General features: G+C 38.9%; 1 protein-coding gene across 2 annotated transcripts in view; it reads right to left on the reverse strand.

Annotated features, from left to right (window-relative positions):
• Positions 1-14,288: 14,288 nt before the first annotated feature.
• Positions 14,289-27,224, reverse strand: part of TRIM36 (tripartite motif containing 36) — a 50,375-nt gene continuing 37,439 nt past the window's right edge. Inside the window, exons 7-9 of one of the 2 annotated variants that reach the window (XM_089909179.1) lie at positions 26,391-26,681; positions 23,141-23,438; positions 14,289-21,688 (exon numbers count right to left, since the gene is read on the reverse strand). In XM_089909179.1, coding sequence (XP_089765305.1) covers positions 21,334-21,688; positions 23,141-23,438; positions 26,391-26,681 — 944 coding nt within the window. In that variant the 3' untranslated portion in view covers positions 14,289-21,333. The remainder of the gene's footprint in view (positions 21,689-23,140; positions 23,439-26,390; positions 26,682-27,224) is intronic. The other variant, XM_022590964.3, reaches the window with a different exon arrangement.

Consider the following 27,224-nt stretch of genomic DNA (forward strand, 5'->3'; position numbering starts at 1 on the left):
TATTCTGTTTACAACCAAAAGCATGTGAAAACATATGCTTAGAAAGAGAATAGAGAGATTGACCACTGCTTTGTTGGAGTTGAAGGAAGAAAGTCTCTCAAGGAGGGAGACCAATAGCGTCAAGGTGCTGAGGGTTCTAATGAGAGCGTTGCTCTCAAAGTTCTCAGCAGTCACAAACCACAAGATCATCACATCCTGGGTCCTGCCAGTCCTTTTCCCCAAAGCTGGTCATTTGCTCCCAGAGAGAAGGCTGGGGAAGCTCAGCTGATTCTGCTGTGGCTTTAGAAAGCCTAGATGGGAGAAGCTAGACTAACCATGTACAACCTTTGTAAACCAGCCGCAGTTTGGAAGAAAAGCTTGACCTCTATGTTGGGATACTCAGTAACAAAACTCACTACCCCACAGACTCCGAGCAATTCTGACCCACCTTCTGAGTCCAACAGGGCAGAAGGTACCTAAGCCACAAAAAAATGGCTTCTGTCAATGGAAATCTTCCTTTTTACTGAGAGAAAACCGATTAGTGTATGTCACAGACCAGATCATGAATGAAAAGGATTTTAAAATTTACCATATAAAAATGTAAGACAACTGGGGGGGAAAAGACACTCCATAAAAAGAAAGTCAAAAGTTGAACAATAAACTGGAAAAAACACTTGTAATATATACTATGACAAAGGGTTAATATCTTTAATAAACTAAAACAGGAGACAGATGGTGAATAATCTTTATTCATAACTTCACCAACATATTTGAGATTGTCAGCACTCAGCAAATATTTGGAATTCTATGCTGACCTAAGAGAAAACTTTAAATGCTTTAAGAAGTCAGCATTTATCAATGGCAGTGGAACTGCTAGATTTTGTGAAGGAATCCAGGAAAAGCATTGGCTCATTTCCATGGTTTTACACTGAGCAAAATAAGGAAAGGAAAGTGTTATGCTGGGGCTGGAGTCGTATATTTAAACATAAAGCCTTGTGACCTAGGGCTTTCCAAAAGTTAACAAAGTCCTGGCAAGCTATGGGGAAAATAAATAAGGAAATCATTCAATAATAGCTCTGTTTTTAATAAGCTATGATTTGACAGTTCTATAGGTTGGTTTGTTTTGGCAAGCTTGGAAATAATCACAGAATAAAATGTGAGATAATTATTTGGATAAAAATAAAAGCAACAGCAAAGCCCAAGATTTCATATAGCACAAAGGAAAGCAGCACCTTGTATTCCTCAGGGACTGAAAACCACACAGAAGCAGATACCCATACTGTAATTTGAGGGACCCTAGAAGCTTCCAGTGGAGAGCGTGTCCCTAATTTCCTCCACTGAAATTCAACCTTTGAAATTCAATTCATCGAGATCGCAAAGGCCTTTGGTTTCTTATGCAAATAGCAACAAGGCTATCAATCGAAAATCTTTTGCAACTATCACCTTTTGGGGAGGATGTTTTTCAACTTAGAGTCAGACCCCAAGGGAAGGAGAGTTGAGATGGAGATTGAGGTGAGAACCCTAAAACGGGAAGACCTGGGAGGGGGAAAATGCACATTTTGAGCCATTCCAGTTGCGCCAGCCAGGCTTCCGCTGGGTATGCATACTCACAGGCACATCTGGAAGGCATATGGCTCAGAGGAAAATGCCTCTGGACTCCAGAGTAAGGTGATTGTTAAAGTGTGATTTACTGGCTTAGATAAGGCCCACCTAAAACACATAATGGACAAGCCTAGAAGGTCTTAACTCCTCCCACTCAACCTCAGTCTTTGGGGCCTCTCCAGAGTTTCACAAACCCACCCGTTTCACAAGATGAATGAACTGCCCCAGCAGTGGGTTTCCAATTTCACCACAGCCGCTGCAGGCCCTTCTCAGTATTTGCACACCTTGCTGGGTTTTAACAGTGAGGACAGTTGGTCACAGATCAGTTAGCCCCTCAGGCAAGGCAAGAAAGCTTTTCTGAGAAAAGAAAGAGAAAAAGTCTGCAAAGCCTCCAGATGCTGACCACCTCAGAAGAATTGCTTTGAACTGAGCATTCCAAACAGCTGAGAATCTTCCTCATTCTAAACCACCTCCCACCAACCCAGGGATATTCAGGCCATTCCCATTACCTTCTGGGGATATCTCCCTTGTTCAGAAACCAAGAACATTAAATTCGAAAGAAAATTAACATTCTTTAGCACCTACCCATATCAGGCACTGTAAAAGGTGACTTGTGTGCATTTAATTCTCAATTTATCTCCATTTTGAGTGTGGGTGTTATTGCCCCTATTTCACCGAGGGAGGAACCGGTGCTCCTAGGGCTCAAACCCCTGCCCAAAGTCAGCAACTGGGGTGGAGTCAGAAGGCAACGAAAAAACCAATCTGATTGACACTAAACCTGAGGCCTTTTCCACTTCATCACCGTACTCTTAGGTTTGTGGCTACGAAAAAAAATGCACCTAAACTGGGTTAAGGTCCACACAAGTCAACTTAATAGAGGAACTGGGTATACTCCTAAGATCCTCACTGGGGAAGAAAAGACGGAGAGGTGAGAAGTGGCCCCTGCACTAATTCAATAACATCGGTACATTCATTCATTTAACAAGTATTTACTGAGTGTTTTAAGTGCTAGAGGATGTTCTAGGTGCTGGAGATAGCCTGGATGGGGACAGACAAAATCCCTAGCCCCATAGAGCTTACATTTTAGTCAGGGAGAGAGATGATATACACAAAGAAGTCATGACAGGTGGCGACAAGGGCAATGAAGAAAAATATGCAGCGGTGGGCCAAGGGGACAGGACAAGTGATGTTGGAAGGGTGGCCAAGGAAAGCCCTTTGAGGAGATGACCCTTGAGCACAGCCCTGCCTACAGTGAGGAGGGAGCCACCCACGGGGCTGGGGAGGTGGGGGTGGGCTGGGGGGCCACAAGTGCCAAAGCTGGGAGGATTTCACTTGTCATGTTCCAGTAATAGGAGAGGGAGGAGTGAGGGGCCGGGCTAGGAGCTGAGGGCAGAGCACAGGCCACGGGCCAGCCCATGCAGACCCATGGAGCCACCCAGAGGGTGGCTGGAAACACAGGTTGTTGGCCACCCTCAGAGTTACTGCTTCAATAGGTGGGGCCTGAGAGTGTGCATTTCTACCAAGTTCCCAGGTGATGCTCATGCTGCTGGCCTGGCGACCACACTCTGAGAGCCACTGATGTGGAGTCTTGCAGATTATGGTAAGGCTTTGAATTATATTCTCAATGTGTCAGGAAGGCACTGGAGGACTCTAAGCAGGGGATGAAGGAAAACTGTCTGTAAGGGGCAAGGGTGGAAGTAGGGAACCAGCTGGGGAGCAAGGACACCAGCTCAGGCAGTGATAGTGAAGGTCTTGAACTAGGGTGGCTGGAGGGGGAGGCAGAGGGGAAATGGTCAGATTCAGAATATATTTTGAAGGTAGGACTGACAGCACTTGCCAGTGGACTGATGTGTATGAGAAGCAGAGAGAGAAATCAAATGATGACTCCTTCATTTTAGAGCAACCTGCTGAGTAACGGTGGAGGCATTTGCAAAATTGGGGAAGACAGCTTTGGAATTGGGGTTCATTTTGAACATACTGATTTTCTGAGATGCTCATTTGAATCCAAGCAGGATAGCAAGTAGGTAAATAACTTACATGTCTCAAGCTCTGGGAGAGGTCCAGACCAGAGGTATAAATTTGGGAGGCACCATTTTCTAACCAGTACATGCAATGATAAGGCTGGATGTGATCACCAGAGAGTATAAACCAGCAACAGCCAGTACTGAGCCCCGCGGCACACAAAGGAGATGGAGAAGGAACCGCCAATGAAAAGGAAAAACCCAGGAGAATATGAAGTTGTGGCAACCAAGAGAAAAAGTGTTTCCCTGGGAAGGGAGTGACCCAGTCCTGGTGACAGAAGAGGAATGATGAGTGGCCGCTGGGCTTAGCAACCCGCACATGGAGTATTTGGGTGGTGGGAGAGACAAGGCTCAAAATACATGGAGAGAGAAATGAGTCTGTGCAAAGTTCCCATTTATAAGCAGGGTGTTCATTTTCATCAACACATTGTCAAAATGGAAATTCTCTCCTGTCAAGAATATACTTTATATTGCTGTGAAGACAATTATTAATATAGGCTATTTATTTGCTTTTTTGTGAATCATGTAAGATAGAGTTTATCAGAGTCCCTATGTTTGTTGAGTACAAACCTGTAGCAATAATACAAACGATGGAGGTAACTTTATGTCAAGTTGTATGTTTTATGTATCCCAAGTACCAATAATAGAAACAAATGTTGGTCAATTATTCTAGAGGAAAGACTAAACTGTCTTTATATTCTCTCGGTAGAAAATTATATTACAGAATTTTGTCATGTGAGGAAACAGAGAACATGCAGAACCAAGAAAGGTAAGGGACAAGTTATATAAAAGTGCGTCAGACACTTAAGTAATAAAAAAAATTTTTTTTGGATTTTGTAATGTTTGTGACCTCTACCAGCTTTTTAAAATTCTTAATTTGTTGTGACTTATTTTCTCATTCCACATATTTATTTTCATGCCTAGTTTTGTATTCATAATTTGATACTCTTACAGAGGCTTCCCCACCCAGAAAATCGTATAAGCTTCAGGTCCACAAAACCTGCATCCATCCCTGAATGGAGGGGATGGAAACCAGAATGGGATATGTTCAAGAAATGGTGGGAAGAAAAGAAGTACAGACAGCCACTATGAAAGCTCTTCAGTGGCACAGGAGTAAGGCCGGGGGATGGGGAGCGTGGAGCGTGGAGGAGGGGTTACAAAAGGAAAGTTAAATCATGGGAGGAGTGCCTGGGAAATGACACCACAGATGTCTCACATCAATTGGAGATCCTTGGCTGTCACATCTTCTGGAGTTTTCAGTGGTGGATAACAAGGGAGTTGGGAGCTTGGAAGATAAACCACACACAACTGAGCATCACCAAAGAGCCTGTATCTCCAGAATTTCTCCTGGTACCAGCCTTACACTCTGACCTTGTGTGGGCACTAGAGAGAAAGGGAGGTTTGGCAGAAGCTGTATTCTAAATCACCTCAGGGACACAATTTCAGTGGGTTTTTTGCTATTGTTAAATGTCATTTGATTTCTGTTTAAGTAAAAGAGCCTGTTCCATCAAAATCTTATGGGCATACCCAATATCTATCAGAGATTAAAACACAGACACTGGGCTTCCCTGGTGGCGCAGTGGTTGAGAGTCCGCCTGCCAATGCAGGGGACACGGATTCGTGCCCGGTCCGGGAAGATCCCACATGCCGCGGAGCGGCTGGGCCCATGAGCCATGGCCGCTGAGCCCGCGCATCCGGAGCCTGTGCTCCGCAACGGGAGAGGCCACAACAGTGAGAGGCCCGCGTGCCACACACAAAAAAACTCCCAAGAGTGGTCACTGAATTCTGATTTTTACCTGAACAGTTAGAACGTGTGATTTTCCGTGTGAATGACTCCCGGTCTTACCCATTCAGCACTGCCCCCGCCCTCACCATAACTTGTTCTGCTAACCCCAAAGCATCCCTGGCTTCCACCTAGCAGGTACATGGACCACAGTTTCAGTTCAACTCCCATTGTGTCAGTGAGGAAACTGAAAATCAGTTACTCTTCAGAGCTTCCAGATCCAGCTCTGAGACCAGAGCCAATGGTCTGGAGAATCCTCAAACATTGTTCTTTCCAGTGAAGTTGTATTTTAAAACATCATAATAGAATTGACAGAAAACAATTCCTCCAGGTGGTGTAAAAAACTTCTCCAACAGGAGGAATTGAGGCTCTGTTTCCACCATGGTAATTCAGCTGATTGCTTGTACACAGCTCATGTTTGGAGTGGATAGCAATTTGCATCTATATCACGGCAGTTACACTAAACATGTACCCTTTGCAAAACGCCAAAGCGGGTGCAGAGAGTTCTGCAGTTTATTTACTGCACAGCAGGACTCAGCTCAGGGGCCCACACTCAGCACTGCCTCTTTTTATAACTGACACAATGGTGTCATCTGCTCACCAAGCTGTGTACCCCCCAAGGCAGTGTCTGTGAGGAGGAGGGTGCCTCTTCTAATTCACACAAAAGCACCCCATGGACTAGCAGAGGCCCCCACAGTGAAAATGGCTTACACGGTTTATCTTAATCCTCAGTTAATTACTGCAACCTTATGAGGGGGCTCCTATCATGCACACTTCACAGCTGAGGAACCTGCCTCGCTATGGGTTTCCCACATTACACAGCCAGTAGGTGGTAAAGCGGGAATCGAACCCAGGTCTGCAGTGCCTAAGCATCTACAAAGATGTTCTGGTGCAGACGATGAAAAGCTGTATGGTTACCAGTGTCAATCTGACCTCACAACATTAACATACAGTCCCAGGGAGAATAGTTGCCGTGGGATCTTCCCCAAGTCCCCGTATGCCCCTTCCTCTCAACTATGCTCCAAAATAAGCATGTAAAAATGAAACCAAGTAAATTGGAAGGCTGTTGCATTAGCTATTTCATTGTGAAACATCACATATAAGAAAGCACATAAAACAAATGTATATGCCACTAGAGATGATCATACTAAGTGAAGGAAGTCAGAAAGAGAAAGACAAATACCATATGATATCACTTATATGTGGAATCTAAAATATGACACAAATGAGCATATCTACAAAACAGAAGCAGACTCACAGACATAGAGATCAGACCTGTGGTTGCCAAGGGGGGTGGGGGGAGGGAGAGGGATGGACTGGGAGGCTGGGGTTAGTAGATGCAAACTATTACACTTAAGATGGGTAAACAACAAGGTCCTACTGTATAGCACAGGGAGCTATATTCAATATCCTATGATAAACCATAATGGAAAAGAATATAAAAAAAGAACGTACATATGTGTATAACTGAGTCACCTTGCTGTACAGAAGAGATTGGCATAGCATTGTAAATCAACTATACTTCAGTAAAAAAAAAAGAACAAATGTATAGCTTAAATAATAAAGTGAACACTCCTATAATCACCACCTAAGTCAAGAAATTACCAGCACTTCCGGAGACACCTTCCTATTAGTTCCTTCCCAGTCATAACTTCTGCCCACATCCCTAGAGGTAACCTTCCCCTAACTTTTATGTTAAGGGCTTATCTTTTTTGATATCCACATATACATACCTGAACAATATGGTTAAGGTCACTTGGGCCAGAGTCTCTGTTCTAGGCATTTGAAATAAGATCCTTCCCCTCATGGGGCTTATGTTCTAGCAAATGTGTGTCTGTTTTTGAACTTGATACAAATATGCAGACGTATATCACTGTATTTCTTCTGCACAACACTGTGATATTCACTCACTTTGTTATATGTTAGATGTAGTTATCTTTCATTGCTCTCTATAGTATCCCACATACAAATGTTTCATAATTTATTTCTTCATTCTGTTGTTGATGGACATCTGGGTCGTTTCCAGTTTGGGACTATGAGCTTTCTCATACAGGTACCCAGATGGACATGAGAATGAAATCTCTAGTACATAGGCCTATGAGTAGAATTGCTAGAGCATTAGATATGCAAATCTTCAAATTTATGACATAATAAAACTACTGTCCAAAAATGGTTGTACCTATCTACCATCTCACCAGCCACGTATGAGTTCCTAGTAACACAATTTTGCAAGTACTTGTTATTGTCAGACTTTAAAATGTTTGCTAATCTGATGTGTTAGTGATATCTCAGTGTGATCTTGTTTTGCATATCTCCAAACATGCATTGTTGGATTTCCTCTTTTGTGAAGTGTCTATTCTAGTCTTTGGCTCACTGACAGTGAAATACAGAAGCAAACCTGATCTTGAGTATACGTCTGATACTGTCAGTCTACAGGTTGTCATTATAATTTGGGTGGTATATATATATATTTTTTTGGCCATGCCACGTGGCACACAGGTTCTTGGTTCCCCGACCAGGGATCAAGCCCGTATCCCCTGCAGTGGAAGTGAGGAGTCTTAACCACTGGACCACCAGGGAAGTCCCTAGACATTATTGTTGACATGAGGACAGTTGTACCACAGGCTGATGGGGTCTAGAATTTGCTGAGCACCTATTATATGCCAGACACTATGCCAAGGAAGCTACAGCGGAAACTTACCTCAAAAGGTAATTCCAAGATAATTGTAAATAGAAGCAAAACAACAATGTAAAGACAACTTTTTATCATCTAATTCAAGATATTGGTCTAGCTAGAAAAATAAAATTGTTAAATTACAATGAAAAAATTCATTTTTCTTCGAACATACTCTATTGATAGGACATTTGACTAAAGGAGAACAACAACAAAATGGAAAACAGAAGAAAAAAAATCTTACTTCCTCAATCTACCAAGATCAAACGAGAATCTCATGTTATTGAAGGGAGCCAACGAGTATATTCCACTGTGCGAGAGAATTATAGAGAAACCCAGGGGCTTCTAGAGAAACTGGGACTTTGTGACATTTGCTCCCTGTTTGTGAAAGTAGGAGGGAATTAATATTGTTTATACACCAGGCATACATTACTTCATCTAATCTTCACAAGCTCTACAAGATAGGTATTTTTTCATCTTACAGGTGAGGAAACGGTAGTTTGAGGGGTTATGACACTTTGCGGAGGTTACTCCCTAAAAAGTAGTGGATCTGCGAATTGAACTTGTCTACCTCGTTCCAGAGTTCTTTACATCTCACCACAATCCCTAGGCAGTGGGTCCAGAAAGCATGCCAAATGAGGACATTGTTGCCAAAGTCCAGGAGACCAACTGAGTCAGCAACACTGACAGGAGGCAGGGAGGTGGGGAGAATTTACCACAGAAGCCATTATTCTTTATGATTTATTAGGCTTTCAGAAGTGGGATGGCGAATTGCTGACATGATTTTCTGGTGCACTTTGATGAGCAGTTGAGGATACCAAAAGGACCCTCTATCTAAATTATCTCTCTAACCCACTATTCTTTTTTTAAAAAAATTAATAGCTCTCCTTTTAAAATGAATTGCCTAGTTGGGGAGAGCAAGGGTCAAGAGCCCTGGGAAACTGCAGCTTAGTTTTGAGAAACTCTTGAGACATCCAGTGTCCATGGCAAGTAGGCGGTTATATAAATGGATTTGGGACACAAAGGAGAGGTACAGGCTGGAGAAAATAAACTGTGGAACCATGACTGAAGTCGCGTGCAAAGATGCGAGCACCTAAGGGATTAGGATAATCCCCAGGGCTTCACTATGTTCCTAGTGTTAATCAATTAATAGGCTGGAATTGGAAAATCCTAAAACACCAAAAGCAAACACAGATGGTCCAAAATGACTCAAGATCCTCTCCCAGAATGTCAGTAGGAGAAAAATGCAATGATCTGGAGTCTCTATTTTTTCTCTAAAGAGTTAACTGTTTCTAAGAGATCTGATCTCTTCAAATTTAACTCATTTGCAATCTAGTCTCTTAGTACAGGAGACCAGGATAGGCAGCCTAATTTCAGTTGTCTTTTTACAGTAAGAACCTAATCCTTCAGTCTGCATTTCTTTGTCATACTGCACCCATCTCTTCTATTAATACAAGCATAGATTCCTCAGATGTCTAGATCCAAACCTAAAGTCATCTAACTGCCAAAGGCTGTTTCATGTCCCTATTCACAGGGAATCTAGGTTGGAAAGACTTGGAAATATCGTTAGAAAAATGATCATTTGGGCAAAAAAATGTCAAACTCATGGGCCAACATAATCCAAGAATATTAAAAGCCATAACTTAAGTCCAGGTGAGTCAATTACATTCCTAGATAAATTAGGAACTGATGCAAATGATTCAAATAATTGCCCTTTATTTCATTTACCTCCCTCATCAAAATATTTTGGACTATCTTCGATGTGATTATTTTGTTTAAATCAATACTTTTTTTAACTTCAGTTGCCCCTAAATTAAACTATACATCAGTGGAATGCCAACACATAAAGAGAAGGAAGTTAATATAGACTGGAAACCTTTCTAGTTTCGCAAATAACCTTTTAAAAGTATAAAGTAATTTTACTAACTACGTACAAATGAACTGTGGACAGGTTGGAAAACTGGAGAGAAGTGGTTGTGCCGTTGGTTGAATTAACACCGATGAAACAAAAAAGTCTTTGGAGGAGTTAGGGAAATGATCTCAAAGAACTCAACTGAGACTATTCACAGATTAAATTAAAATCTTTTCTGAAGCAACTTACATTTTAGGGTAAAGGGAAAAGGCAAAGGGTACTGTAGACTAAGCAAATAATAAAGACAGATTTGGGCACTGTCACTAAGGTACACACATCTCTAATAATGGCAAGGCAAGGGGCTACCTAGAATAAATCTAAACTTTGTAGATAACGAGATTTTCCTTAACTGTAATCTAATAACTCCATCCATTTTAGAATTGATTATATAAATCTGAAAATTGCCTATGAAAAAGATTTCTTACCACCAGATTCCTTGCCAAACCATCTGCATTACAAACTTCACGGGTATGGTTTCTCTCGAAAATACATAAAAGCTGAGTCTACTAAAGATACTGAAAAGACAGAGAACTTCTCATCTTCCCAACTGACAATACATCTCTTCAAAACTCTATGCGAGCATTGAAAAACTCAAAGGCTTTCAGAGGCAGGGCAAGTTACAAAGGTGAGAAGTGATCCTGAAATGGAAGGGTACATGCCCTGCCCCAAAGCAGAAAGGCGTTCAAATTCCAGTTTTGTTTTGTTTACAAGATAGGTATTTTTCCCATTTACAGTTGAGGAAACAAAATATATACAGGTACATTCCTCCTGGAGTGGCCACTTTCAAACCCATGTACCAAGGACATTCTTCAAAGCATTATGTACAAGAGACTAGAAAATCTAATGATCCAACAATTAAATTCTATGCATTTAAAACTTGTTTTCTAACAGTTAATGATAGAACCTATTTTTTCAATTATTGTCATCATTTTACTTGCAAACATTCCTCAGTATTTAAATGGGTTTAACAGGAAAGTTGGATACTGTTTCAATAGTTAGATTTGGGGATAAGTTTTGAACTCAAATCCCCCTCTGCCACCAATTAGCTTTGAGATGCTAGGGAGGTTATTTAATCTCTAAGTTTCCTCACCTGTAAAATAGGCTAAATGATACATTCTTGTGAATGTTATGAGAATTAAAATAAGATCTACATAAAGCAATATGCATAAGTTCCTATAATACAGCAGTCAACAAATGATAATAAATGAATTCTAACGAATCTTTTAGCTAATCGTGGCTATATTTTGCAATTACCTCATTCTAGTATTACCAAGGACCAAGGGTTAGGATCAAGCAAATTCTATATAAGACACATTCTGGCAGATATATGTTGAGATTGGCTGGTTTGTTTTAAATAGATGTGTTCTATAACCCCTACACTTAATTTGGGACGTCCAAACTCACTCTATTATACTGTATGACCCAGTGTCTTGGAAATTTCAATTGAATGTTTACCCAACTGCCCGAGCTGATTCAAAGCTTTTTTAAAAGATAATTTTGGCCTTACCTGTAAATCTCATGAGGCCAACCTCAGATGACAGTTCCCATTCCAGTTGAGCTGAGACTGCTAAGTTTTCACTGCAAACTTTATGCTGTCATACCTCCTCTCCCGGCTCCCTAGCCATACACGCACAGAGGAACCGTCCTGCTCTCCACAGCCCGGCTACTCACACTGTGATCTATGGATGAGCACTGTTAGCTTCACCTGGAGCTAATTAGCAATGCAGAGTCTTAAGCTCCTTCTCAGCCCTCCTGAATAAAAATCTGCATTTTAACTAGATCCCCAGGTGATCCATATGCATGTTAACACTGGAGAAGCACTGCCCCACAGTACCTGCTGCTTTTTAATTAACAAGATCATCAGCAGGTTCCAGGAGCCACTGAGAGATACACAGTGAACTGAGTTTATGAGACCCTGAATAAGTGACACAGACTACATGTCCTTTTCCTTTGTGTTTTATGTTCTCTTGCTCATTTTTATGTAACAGCAAAGAAACACACCTGGACCATATCATCGTGACCTCAGAGAAAACTGAATTATCTGACTGGCTGAATTATACCTCAAGTTAATTATTCATATACAATAGTTTCCCCCTTATCCACAGTTACAGTTTCTGGTTTCAGTTACCCACAGTCAACCAGAGTCCAAAAATATTAAATGGAAAATTCCAGAGATAAACAATTCATGAGTTTTAAACTGCGCACCGTTCTGAGTAACATGATATCTCACGCTGTCCTGCTGCATCCTGCCCAGGACCCTCAACCACTGACATTGTCCACTCCTGACACCCAAAATCAACCACGATCTGATCACGGCTTGATGATCCAGGATCACCCAAAGCAGATGATCCTCCTTCTGTCATATGGTCAGAAGATCAATAGTAGCCTAATGATATTCACAACACCTGCGTCACTCACCTCACTCATCTCATCATGTAGTCACTTGAACATCTCACAACATCACAAGAAGGATGAGTACAGGTAAATATAAGATATCTTGGGAGACCACATTCAGGTAACTTTTATTACAGGATAGTGTTACAAATGTTTTATTTTATTACTGTTGTTGTTAATCTCTTACCGTGCCTAATTGATAAATTAAACTTTATCATAGGTATGTATGCGTAGGAAAAAAACATAGTATATATAGGGCTCAGTACTGTTTGCAGCTTCAGGTATCCCCAGAGGGTCTTGGAACATATCCCATGTGGATAAAGGGGGACAAAAGGGGACTACTGTACCTCTGCAGTTTGGTTTTGGACATTAAAAGCAAATAACATCGGTTGAAAACTCTGAGTCCCCTAGTACAATTTTGTATTCAAATATATTCCCATCATTTGTAAAAGATATCTTATGAGGTTAAATACTATTTTCAGAAATGCTATTTAAAAGCAGAATGTATATGTGAGGTCACCATATAGTGAGTACTTACTATACACAAGACACTGTGCTAACTACTTTGTATACATTATCTTATTTACCTAAGTACACAGTGCTAGATCTATTTTACAGATAAGATGAAGCTCACAGGTTATGAACTTGTCTAAGGCCACACAATTGTTAAATGACAAGCCTCAGATATAAATCCAAGCCAAAACTTCATACTAAACACTACTGCTCGGTCCATGTGATCCACAAAATTCTGAGACTGAGCCATATAGGCAGTAAATGCTGTGAGAATTCCTGCAGTCAAAAACACATCAAATATCTAATTTTGCTTAATGGAGTATCACCAAAACTTATTTGCTCATGGAGTCCCCTCCTTTCCCCCAAGCCTACAAACTACTGTTAGATCACCCTTTAGACATGTACCACAATGTACTAACCTTTACAACATTTTTAAAATGTTTTTAGAACTCCCTGTCACTCGACATTTTTAAGGCATATTAGGGACACTCCAAGAAGGAATTCAAATGCTTACATGTCAAAGATATGGGCAGAACTGGTAACCCAAGAAATTTTACCAGGAAAATAACTTCTGGAATACAAATATTTCCACTTAGTCAGATGTGCTTTGTTTAAAAAATGGAGGGACCATCTAGGGTACAAAGAATCCAAATGGGAAAACAAATTAAGGTGTCATACAGCACCTTAAAACACTCAGATTTTGTAAAATACTGAATCTACTCACCAAATACAAGTTCAATTTACCATTGATTTTCCAAAAAAATATCTTCTACCAAACAAAGTACATCTATACACTATACTATAGCGCCATCATTTAAAATAAACAAATAAAACCTTAAGAGTCAAGGAGGGACTTCTCTCGTGGCACAGTGGTTAAGAATCCACCTGCCAATGCAGGGGACACGGGTTCGAGCCCTGGTCCGGGAAGATCCCACATGTTGCAGAGCAACTAAGCCCCTGTGCTACAACTACTGAGCCTGCGCTCTAGAGCCCGCAAGCCACAACTACTGAAGCCCACGTGCCCTAGAGCCCATGCTCTGCAACAAGAGAAGCCACCGCAAGAAGCCCGCACACTGCAACAAAGAGTAGCCCCCGCTCGCTGCAACTAGAGAAAGCCCACACGCAGCAATGAAGAACAAACGCAGCCAAAAGTAAATAAAATTTTTTTTAAAAACTTAAAAGAGTCAAGGAGTTATTTTCTAGAGCATTATAAAATGAAGATCTGAAAAAGATTCTAATTATATGGATTCACCATTCCCAAAATAATACTTTATCTAGTTTCAAGATGGCAAAGTCCTATCCACCTCCTCCTCTTGAAAATCACCCCCAAAATGAACAAGAAACTGAAAAGCAAACTCAACTACAGTGCACCTAGGAGACATTATAACTGCAAACTATAATGAAAAGAGAACAGATGGAGGAATGGCAAATGCCTTAGCAAAGGAAGGTCAAATCTAAATGTTTGCAGAGGGAGAAGCCCATGAGAAGCAGGCTGATTAACTCACACAGACCCCGGATGGGCTCAGGAATTGCAGGGACCATGTACCACAAAGGCAGAGATGAGTCACTGGGCTGAAAAACAAGGGAGACTCAAGGTGCTGGGATCCAGCAGTGATAAAAACTGGGTAAAAATCCTGCCCTCGTGAAGCTGCATTAGAGGATGCAGGCAAAAGTTAAATTTAAAAGTGCTTTGGAAAACAAAGCAGGGAATGAAAAGTATTGGGGGGGTGGGCACAATTTAAATAGGATGGTACCTGGTTCTCATTGAGAAAGTGACATCTAAAAAAAGACAAAGGTAGAGAAGAACGTGTAGATACCTGGAACAGCAGGAGTAGTATGAAATGTTTCACTTTTTTTCAAAAGGCTTATTCTGATTTTTTAATGGAGAAAAAGTAACAGTGTGAGGGCTTGAGGTATAACATTGTTAGCCCTCGCTCATATCTGGTTGTCTTCTTCCTGAGCACTCAGAAGGTAACACACCCATGCCTATTAGTTAGCACCATGCAATTAGTTCTAGCCAATAAAACATGAATGGAAAGCATGTGCTGAGGCATTATTATCTGCTGGGACTCCTCCATGCTCTTTTCCTGCTGTAGTAACTTTAGAAACCGTGAGCTTGGAAGGTGGTGTCACAGAATATAGGGATCCTGATCCCTGTATCATCAGTGGAGGAGAGCTTTACTGATCTACAATAGATTTTGTGAGAGCAAGAAATAAATTTTGGTTAAATCCAGAGGTTTCAGGGTTTATTAGTAGTAGAACTTAGCTATGCAACTAATTCATGGCTAAAGAAAGAAGACCTGTTAGGAAAATATTATAATGATCAGGTTAGAATGTTGGTAATGGTGGAGGTGGGAGAAGCTGGATTCTGAGTATTCTGAAAGTCGAGCCAACAGGGACTGTTGGAAAATTAGTATATATAAGGAACAGTTAAACTCCACCCTTCCAGTTTCCCAGCTCCACCCTATATTATCAGATGACGACCCTCCCTTCCACCTCTCTCCTCTCCACCTGAGCCTCTACCACTACCACCACCAATCACTTCAAAAGAAGATAGAAGAGAAAGTCTCTGAAGAAAACTGCAAGAGTTCCTTATTCAGGGACAGTAAGTCCTCAGTTCCTAAGGACCACTATTCCGACAGAAGATTGAAGAACTCTTCCTTGGAGAAAAATGAATATCCCCAGAAGAAAGACCTGCAGAGTGATCTGGGGGATCTGGGGGCTGGAATCTAACAAAAGCCACCTCATCACTTGATTAAGTGATAGTGAAGTCCAATAGTCAATAATCAGCCTTTAGTGCTTCAATCTTTAATAGAAATAGCCAAAAACATGCAAACAATTGAGAAAATGCTCTAACAGGGAAGTCAGGAAAAAAGAGTGGAAAACTCAAATGAATAAAGTAACAAAGGGAGGAAAAAAATTTTCAAAAAAATAAAGTCTAAGAGTAGTAAAAAAAAAAATACTGCATCAGTGAAACAAGAACGGGATGCTATCAAAAAGAATAAGAATATGAAGTAGTCTATTGCAAACAGGTAGTGATATGAAATTAAGGGAAAGAAATCACCAAAGAAATAATACAAGAATGCTTCCCAGAACTGAAGGAAATAACCAAATTTCCAAAACATGGAACAGGGGAAAATAACACACACTAAGAAACATTATAAATTTTCAAAACAACAGAGAGAAAAACAGAAGCTAAAAGCTTCCAAAGAGGAAAAACAGGTCACAAACAAAAAAATCAATAATCAAAATGGCATCAGACTTTAATAGCAAGACTGGGTGCTAGGACACAACAGAACAATGTCTTGAAATATAGGAAAATGATTTCAAACGGTTAAGTGGGAGGTTAGAATAAAGAAATTTTAGAATGCAAGATTTCCAAAAATTCTACCTTCTCCAAACCTTTTCTCAAGATACTTACTGGAGAATATGCTCACTAAAACTAGGGCATAAACCAAGTCAAAGTACAACATAGGATCCAGGAAATGAGGTTCAACTCAGAAGAGAAGGATGGGTTATTCCTGGCATAAGGGCAAAGGGAAGCTGAGGAACCAACTAGTAACAAGCTGAGGAACCAACTAGTCCATATTGGAACAGGATGACAAAGAGCTCTAGGAGAGGTTCCCCAGGAAAAATAAAAACATAGAAATATGTTTGATCTGTGAAAATGCCATATTAGAGGCATTTTATAGAGCTTTTGGAAGATGTAGGACAACTTAGCTAGAGAGCCAAAGAAAATTATGTAAACAAAATAGGCGCTTATTAACTCCAAGGGAAAAAAAAAGTTGTACAAGAAAGGTAGACATAACAGATCTACTTAGCTGAATACTGAACAATATTTACTTAGAGAGTTAAAATCCTCATTTAATATTATAAGATGTTGGTGAGTAATGTCTAAAATTATTAGGAGAAAATGAACATTACTATAAATGCAGAAAAAACAAGTAAGAGTTAATGTCACTGACTCTAGGGAACTGGAAGGGGTAGAGGTGGGGGACTGGGAGGCCTCTGTTTTTTGGTATGCATCTTTTACCGTTATTTGACTTTATAAACCCTGCATTTATTATTTTGGAGATATATAGATATACTATATAGATATTACTTAGAAGAGATAAAATACTTTTACAGCAGCTAACAGTACTCACCACTCTACCAAGGAAAGAAGGTTAGAAAATCAATGTTGCTCCAATGGTCTTAATAACACATGACAGGTGTACTATTCCAAAGGACGTTAGCTCTGTGCTTAAAAGACTTAAGGTCTTTTAAGGAGACCAAGACTTAGAAAAAAAGAAACCAGATCTTCAGAAGCAATCATATAATCTGGCCAGTGAGCATAGATTCAAACTCATCTGAACCACATTCCAACATAAACAAAACCAAGGAATTTTTTTAGGTCTTCTAAAAGCATGCAGTATGGCATTTGAAAAACTAACAAACCACTGCGTTCAGATAAGATAAACAAAGGAATCTACGGAAAAAAAGTATTTTTTATTATCCACAGGCAGTCAGACTATATAATTCACTTATGGCACATTTCAATTTTATTTTGACAGTATGTTACAAACTTACTTCTACATGCAGGCATCAGTCTAGCCAGAACTTTAAGGGCACTTTTTTCTTAACCATAACACTTATTCTTCTCTATCCAAAGATATTTCAGACAAGCGATGGCAAACTCAGAAAAGAAGCAACTCCATTAGTCTCAAAGATGAATGATCTCAGCATAGAATGGCCAACGGGGAAGAGAAATACTTAAAAAAAAAAGCTAAAAGGAAAAAGTGCATTAGCTTTCTAACCCTTTAGGAATCAAAATGATTCCTTTCATTTTTATGTGTTTTAGCATTTCAGAACATTATAAATACCCTCCTTGAAGCAGCCAGCCAGCACAATGGCCCATAGCCTCCCTTCTTTTCCCTCAAATACACCAAACTCCTCCCCAGTTGTGCCAGTTATTCTCCCTTATGCCACCCGCACAACCACCACCAGATCCCTGCCTTCCCATCTTTGCCCCCAGGAAGATGATCCCTGCTGTGTGCATCTCTAGAGAGCGCTTGCTGGCTGGCTGCTGCCAGTTGGGTTTGGTCAACAGGCAGCCCCAGCAGATCAGGTGGAGGATCTTTCTTTCTGACTCCCTCCCTGTCTTGGGCACCACATCTTTGGCAACCGCTGCATCCCACGGCAACGCTTCCTTCCTGTTCTCACTCTCCCTGAGATCACTATTTCCCCTTGACCCCCTTGCTCTAGAGGCAGTAATGGCTTCAGGCTGTGGCTAGTCTATCCCAGCCTCTCACCACTGCTTGTTTCTTCCTTTCAGGCTGCCTATATCTCTAAGCAACTCTTAACTTCTTTTCAATTGAACCAGCTAGGGTAATTCTATCACCAGCCAGAACTCTGACCAATTCATTATCTCAAAGCCTTTTTGCACTTCATGTTCACTATACCTAACATGTTCTTCACTTAGCCCTTTTGCATACTGGCTCCTTAGAGATCAGGTGTCAAACTCCTATCACCCTCCTCAGAGGGGCTTCCCTGACCACCAAATCTAGTATTAGCTCCCACCTCAAGCACTCTCTTAGTCCCTTCCATTTTTATCATCTCTCTTTCCTAGAAATTAAGCTCCTAAAAGTAGGAACCTAACTAGGCTGTCTTGTTCACCTTTTACCCAGTGCACAGCATGGAGTCTAATAACAGCAGGAGTTAAAGACTTCCTGTGAAATGAAGTGGTTTCAAATCAAACTTAAAAAACAAATTCCTTCAAGTTTAATTTTTAAAGCGAAAGAGTCCCAAGACAATCTCCAACTCTTATGGGATGTTATTCCCATAAGCAGGTAAAACTCATTTAAAATGAATGCAAATGTTTGGTAGAACATAATTTCTTAAGAGTATTCCTGCCTATAACACTAGTTCTTGATTGTTTTCTGTAGCAATCCAATAAGTGATTATATTCCCACATGGGATACACTGTCAGGGTCTATCAGATAACGGGGACTAGTCCAAAGATTTAACAGGCTCAGATGGTGTTCAATCCCCCAAAGGTAGCTCTAATTTCTACTACTTTCAAGAAAGCAATTGTGAATATGAGAATTAAGTTATTATACAGTATCATAGGGATATGCATGAGTCAACTCTTATTTTAAAATTAAGACCCATCAAGCATTTGTAACAATTCACTGCAATTCAAACTTAACTACCAGAGACCCATAACCCAAGAGTATGAATGTGAACTAAAGGGCCACTCATCTAAACCAAAATCTGACCTATTATGGATCAGAAAAGAAATATTAGAAAAACAGATCAGTTTAGACAGTTGATCCTTCTACAACACAGGTTTAAACTGCATAGGTCCACTTATACATGGATTTATTTTCAGTAAGCATGTTCTACAGTACTACACAACCCCCGGTTGGTTGGATCCTCAGATGCAGAACCGAGGATGGAGAGGGCCAACCATAAAGTTATACTCGGACTTTCAACCGCATGCAGGGTGGACACCCCTAACCCCTGCATTATGCAAGGGTCAACTGTAAATTAGTTTCATGTTACGCTTTTCTAATGATCATCTCCACAAGAATTAAAGCTAGTAAATGCCCAAAATAATTTTATATAGAACTTTAGCTCTAAGTTAATATATTCAGTCAAACATCTTTTCATAAACTGTTCTTATTTTCCATATAAACACAGAGAATTCCTGGAATGTAGATTTCTATAATTATACTTAACTTACTTTAAGCTTTTATTAAAAATGAAAGAAGTCCAAGAGAACAATTTATATGCAACTATACAATGTTTTAAGTGGTTTTCCTATTCCTATTAAAGCTTTATATTTAAAATGTCTACATAATATGTGCTTCACAGGCTTGACACTATCAAAGTTTACCACACATGTGACTTTAGCGGCTTTATTGCACAATGATCTACGTTAACACTGCATATTTGTTTAGTTCACCCTACGTCATAAAGTGCTATTCATAGGTGGGAAAGGAACAAAGCTTACTAAACACTGAAATTCTCCATGATATTTCCTACCTCAGTCAGGGAAAAGAAAGCTAATTTAGTGCTACCAACCTGAATAGCAGATTTCCATTTATATATATATATATATATAACCAGAAAGGAAAAAAAAAAACAGATCTAAGAGTTTTGTTTAGTCAATTAAAATATGTCAAAAGAATTCCAAGATGATTAATGCTAAATGCCTAACAGTCTAGTTTCTGAATACTCTAACTTTAAAAAAACTAACCAGTTTAAATAAAACCACCCAAGAAAGAATCTTCCAAAAATGAAGATAAAATTTAGATAAAATGAGATTCTTCAAATTCAAAGAAATTTTAACTTTAAAAAAGGGTACACACAGTCGTTATGATTTTAATTATTATTCCTAAACAATTAAATTTGTATTTTTACTTGCTTATATGACAAATGCTTACTACCATTGAGTCATAGAAAATGCCATACAACTGACCAGATAGTTACTTCACATTTTATAATATGTTTAATGACACTAAAAATGTATCAAGAACTTTTCAAACATGCGAACATAAACCAGAACAATCTGATATATAATATTTGTGCCAAAGAATGAAAATTACAAGACACAAAAAGAAAGCAAAAGTATATGACAATTATCAGTGTATCTTCACTAATATTTATGAAAAATAATTATTTGATATCAGCTCAAATATTTTCATAGAGGAACTAAAAAAAAAAAATTGAAGAAAAAAAATTTCCCAGAAAATCATATGAAGTGAAAAGCTTCGTGTGTTAGCCAAGAATTTTGTGTTTCCTGCAAGAAACCATGTTTCCTACACATGCAAGTATGGACATTACAGCTAAGAGAACTCTTAAAAATGTCCTTAAGAATACAGTTTGTGGTCTTCAAAAAAAAAAAAAACAGTAGTATTCATTTTCCAGGCAATATATTCTGAATATTAAATACATAATTTTCCATTTAAATATACTACCGTTTCTATGGCCTTTTTTTAACCTATCTATACCTTTGTTTTCCCATTAAAAATGAATGCACAACACAATGCTTAGTACTAATTTCTATCCAGAAGGCATTTAAAAAATATCTTCTCTTAGGACATAAACATGATATAAAAATGAAAAACCAAACACAAAAGAAGCACAATAAATACTTTTGTATCCCTTCCCCCAACCCCGAAACAAGGAATGTAAGTATCAGCAACACAAGCTGACATAAATAAATTAGATTTTCCGTGCATAAAAAGATAATCCAGTTAACCATTTCAGTGTTAACTATGAAAAAGTACCTTTTTCCCGGTGTTTGTGAAAGGCAGGAAGGCTGTTTAGGCTTTCGGTTTTAAGAAGAAACATACACAAAAAACAAGTGTGGCGACAGGATACTTAGATGATATGTAATGAGTTACAAAGCTTAACACCAAGGCATTATTTTGCTCACATTTTTTATGCTAGCTCACATCAGATGCTTAAACTACATGGTCTCTTGGTATTCTAGATATTTTGCTGTGACGGGTTCTTCAAGCTGAATTCCTCCACTGCCCATTAATGCAAATGCTGGATACATAGTATGCGAACAGTCCACTTGGCGCTCATAAAGGCATTTCATGTGATCCATATCATAGAAACCCACTTTGCCTTTATCATAGTCGAGGAAAACCCCTATACTTGTTGGCATGGGGAGAACTCGGTTTTCAGGTTCATTAGAAGAAGTAGGTGACTTGGGAATAAAAAATTTCTTCATGCCTATAGTAACTAACGTAAAGGGCTGTGAAGAATCAAAACAGGTATCCTCACTTCCGCTGTCATGCCCACTGTCTTGCTCGTATCTAAAATACAACACAGACAGACAAAGCAGAATCTTATCTGTATCAGCATAGGCTTTCGAGTAGCTTCAAAACATTTTCACGAGATAATATATATTGAGTTAAAATTAAAATCAATCGTACATCAAAACCTTTCTGGTAAACCATAATCCGTTAAAAACATAAGGGCTACACATTGCCACCTAGAATTACACCACAAACTCAGCCCCAAATCCTGTCGTTAAGTAGCATCCATTTTCACCTATATATCTGAGAACCTAAAAATAATAATTTTGGCCTATCAAAAATAGAACAGGGGGAAGGGAACTGAAGGGATTTGACAAAGATTAAATATTCCTAGCACAAAAATCATATATAAAACAATTAAAAACCAAGACAGGCCCCCTAATCCAAGGAATTATCAGACTAAGTAAAATAAATGGGCACTGCAAAATAATGCAGGAGAAAAAACCATGTTTCATTCTCCTGCTAAGAACTGTATTTACTGGTTGGGAGCTCTACATGGATCTATGATGCAAGCAAGTATTATGAAGGTTTTTTTCCCCCCTTGATTATAAAACAGTAACACCTTGAAGAAAATTTTGATACAAAGTTCCTTCCATTTTTTCCCTATGCATAGATTGCTTCTTATATATTTGTGATAATACTACATCAACAACTTTAATCAGGTCTTTTCACTTCTAATATTTCTCATGTTGTAAACTTTTTTAGCATTATTAATAATAATCTACCAAGCAGACATGCCACTCTGTTTAAGGGACTATTTCCCTATTTCAATTTTCGCTGTTATTTCAATTTCTCATCTTGGTGCAAAAAGTTTTTCCTATTACTCAGATTGTTAATCTGGGATTTCTGTAGACATAAATGGTCAAAAATTACTTGACTGGACTAGTGCACACTATACCATCTAACAAAAATAAACTGTACAGTCTCCATTAAGTAGTCAAACTCAAGAAACTGGAATTCTCTGCCATGGAAACACGTTTACCATGACCCAATTTTGTAAGTACTTACGGGACAGTTTAAAGAATTGTATCCTTTAACAAAAGAACAACTTAATATCAATTGTGAAATATGGCATTTAGAGGCATTTCACTATTTATGCAATTTTATCACATCATTAAGGTACCTGATTGAAAGACTTTGAAAATTCTAAATTGCGAAGCTATACCATAATCAAGAGGTGTACCCAAAACAGACTTACTTCCTCACAGCATGAGAAATTAACTGCTGAATCTCATTATTCACTGTGTGAATACAACACAACCTGACTCCTTTTCTTAGCCAGCTAGCTACATAAGCACAGCCAAAACACCTGAGTCTAAGAAATGTATACTCTAAATACTAAATACTCTAAATGCAACAAGTAAATCCAAGTCTATTTTCAGTCTCACCTTGCTAAACCAGGATGTGTACTTCCTAAAGAACTAAAGAATTATCAGTAGAAGAATCTACCTTGGACTAACTGTATCCCGGGGAGTCCGGAGCCATTCTTGTAGTTTATCACTGGAAGCAACTCCCACTTTTACCAGGTATGAATATGGTTCTACACGGAAGGCCCAAAAGTGCTTCCCTTTTGTAATTCCAACATCTCCAATGATGTAGTCTAAGCTTGTGTAGTAACCCACTTGGATCCGCTCCGCAGCAAGCAGAAGATTAAATCCAGCTCTGCTCTCTACATGGTCTCTCTTCAAGTTCAGCAAGAGGTGTTCATTATTGTAGCCACATTTTTCATCAAAAAGGAAACTGAAAACTGTAAATAGAGCAGAAAATTAGTCTGCAAATTGTTAGCATTTCTACAATCTATGGTTAAATTTAACAGGTTTTTCAAATAGAAATTACTAAAAAGATATAGGAAGAGGAATATCTCATTCTACCCTACACAAGCTATGACAAAACAAAACCCCAACCTAGAAATAATTTCCAGTAAATTCTCTGTACCTGAAAATCTTCAGAAATTTCAAAGCAGAAGAAACATTTTAAATGCATGAGAAATTTATGAATGCAGTTCCTTGGACTAGATATAGGAAATCTATCCTAAGTATTTTACACTCTTGAATCTGTCCTTTTATCCCTAAAATAAGGGGCTGTACATTTTCAAAAATATCTGTTATTTTATTAAAATTTTATTCCAAATTTTATAAATATGGAAACTATTAGCAATTTTAATAAGGTCTTTTCCTTATCAATCAAGATGGCAGACATGAGAAACAGTATACAGTGTTAAAAAAAAAAAAAAAAGGACAGGCTTTGGGTTCAGAGAGACCTGGGTTTGATGCTTGGCTCAAGCACTTAACTAGAGTTTAACCTAAACTTTGATTTCCTCAACTACAGAATGGAGATAATGTTGCCAGTGAATTTAACGTTCTTTCTTCATCGTGAAAGAATTTGGAGAATTCCAAATTCAAGAAGTGGATTTATTTAGAGAGAAACACACTCCACAGACAGAGTGTGGTCCATCTTGGAGGGCAAGAAGCCTTGGGAGAAACACACTCCACAGACAGAGCGTGGGCCATCTTGGAAGACAAGAAGCAAGAGGCCTCGAAATACAGCGTGGTTAGTTTTTATGGGCTGGATAATTTCATAGGCTAATGAGTAGGAGGATTATTCCAATTATTTTGGGGAAGGGGCGGGGATAGCCAGGAATTGGGCTACCACTCACTTTTTTTTTTTTAACATCTTTATTGGAGTATAATTGTTTTACAGTGGTGTGTTACCACCCACTTCTTGACCTTTTATGGTTGGCCTCAAAACTGTCATGGTGCTAGCAGATGTGTCATTAACATGCTAATGTATTACAATGAGCGTATGAGGCTCAAGGTCTACTGGAAGTTGAATCTTCCGCCATCTTGGACCTAGTTGGTTCTCACTAGTTTTCTTCATGTACTATGGCTACATCTTTCTTTTAAAGGTTGTGCCCTGCCCCTTCCCTCCTGTTTCAATAACACTACTCTTCTATCAACTTAAACCCATTAAGCCTAACATTTGGTGGCTGCTAGCCCCAAAAGTGGAAACATTCCAAACACCCATCAATAGATGAATAAAGAAAATGTGGTATATACATACAATGGAATACTATTCAGCCTAAAAAAGTAAGGAAATTCTGATACATGCTACAACATGCATGAACCTTGAAATAAGCCAGTCACAAAAGGATTATGTGAATCCATTCACATGAGGTACTTAGAATAGGCAAATTCATAGAGGCAGAGGTAGAATAAAGGTTACCAAGCTCTGGGGGAAGGGTGGAGGGGGAGTTACTGTTTAATGGGCACAGAGTGTCAGTTTGGAAAAATGAAAAAGTTCCAGAGATTGTGAGTGGTGATGGCTGCACAACACTGTTGAATGTACTTAATGCCACTGATCTGTAAAAATGGTTAAAATGGCAAATTTTAACTATACAATATCACAATTGTAAAAAACTGTCTGCTAACAAGCTAAAACTATTCTCCATATGTGATTTGACCAGTCTCCTTGGTAATGCCTATTGCCCTGGCATGGCAATTCACACTGTCTCTCAATCTCAAAAGTCTCCCAGTTTGCAAAATAAATTTAAATGGTCACCCTATTCATGTGGTTTCTCTTGGAGAAAAGAAACACAGTTTTTAATGTTTCCTTTCCTCCATCCCCCTTCACTTTGTCACTGAAAACAGTAGCTACTTTCAGGTTTCCTTTTTCTTCCAATTTCAGTCAGAGACTAGAAAAGAAAGCAGAAACTGCATAAACAGTAAAATATCTACTTAATACTTGTAAATGGATCCTAAAACTCTCTTTTGGATCTTATTAAAATTCAAGAAAAATAATTTGAGCCAACCCTATTTATTTGTATTTCTTTTTAATTAGCCACAATGTACATGAAAAACAGAGTGGACAAAAAGGGAAGGATGGGCAGAGTGCACAAAATATAGGTACATAAGCCACTAACAATGGGCAGGAGCAATGAGGTCTAAAAGCCAAATGAAGGAACCTCTGAGGCCGTGACCAACTGGGCAGAATGATTTCCTGCTCACCAGGATGAGCACAACTTTGGTTCTAAATGTCCCTTATCCACGGAGACACTGTAGTGAACATCAACTTAACCTGTAAGTCATTCTCATTCTATAAAAATTTACAGATGCTGTTTAAGTAGTATCAGTGGTTATTAACTTGGAAAGGGGAGGGAAGATTGCTGGGCAGGAGGAGCTTTTAGTGTAGGAAAAAGCTATCCATGTGGTTCTAATACCTGCCTTCCATCCCCATGTGCTCGTAATCACTGAGTTAGAAAAGCCAGACAAGTCAGAATTAGGTAAATTAAAATTATTCTTCACATTATTGTACCAATAAATTTTTAAAGTATCTGCCTAGATCCTATGTTAATAGAGATTTCTATAAACTGATCAAAAATACAGAATTATACTATTTAATACTTGTAAGGTAGCATTTATGCTATTTTAACCCCAAATTAATAGCCCTGCTCACTCAAATGTCATGTTTTTTCTGTATCTGATGTCAGTCAGAAATCTAATCCTGTTCTCAGCCTAGATGGTGAAATTCAAGTATTCAGTCTATTTCTAAATCCTAGCTGGGTATGGAATCTACTTTTCTAGAGTATTTTACAGATGAGAGGTGGTTTTAATGTAGGTCTGCATGGACACATTAACTGGTTTATTTTTTATCACGGTCTCTTCCAACTCTATGCTTTTCTTATTCCCACTATTCACAATACCTGGAGCTGGAGGAGTATGAAGAATCAATTCCCTGCTGCAAGGACTGCAGATTGAACCCTTGTAGGCTCTTACTCTGAACGCATAGTTACAATTACTTTCAAGATCGGAAATGACTTTACTTGTGCCACACACTTCTATCTCATTCCAAGACAACATTTCTTCATCTCTATTAATCTTCCGATATTCGAGGACATAGCTATCAGCTTTATCCTTTTCTGGATGGTGCCAATTTATCAAAGCATTGTTATAAACTTTGCTCTGTTCCTCATTGATCTCTGGCACATCTATGCCTGAAAGAATTATGAAATAGAAAACAATGTTAAAATATTATTTCAGAACCTTTATTTTTCCTCAGTAAAAATGATTTATTGACAATACTTAAAGGATTTCTCTGCTGTTCAAGAACTTTCTACATTTATAATACTGTGTATAAGAAAAAGAATAAATCCTGCAAATACAACAGGATGTTGGACTTTGAGGACATGTTAAGTGAAATAAGTGAGACATAGAAAAACAAATGCTGACTGCGTGATTCCACTTTCGTGAGGTATCTAAAGTAGCCAAATTCATAAAATCAAAGACTGGAATGGTGGTTACCAGGGGCTGAGGAGCAGGGAGAAATGGGCGCTTATTAATCAATAGGCATAAAGTTTCAGTTAAGCAAGATGAATAAGCTCTAGAGATGTGCTGTACAACTTGTGTCTGTAGACAACAATACTGTATTGTATACCAGAAATTTAAGAGGCTAGATCTCAGGGTAAGTTTTATCATAATAAAATTTAAAAAGGAAAGTAAATTGAGATTTTAAAAGGTATATTTATGTTTATAACTGA

The sequence above is a fragment of the Delphinapterus leucas genome, chromosome 3 (assembly GCF_059928025.1).
Source record: "Delphinapterus leucas isolate spDelLeu-1000000601 "Yukka" chromosome 3, BTC_Dleu_Yukka2, whole genome shotgun sequence".
Classification (NCBI taxonomy): domain Eukaryota; kingdom Metazoa; phylum Chordata; class Mammalia; order Artiodactyla; family Monodontidae; genus Delphinapterus; species Delphinapterus leucas.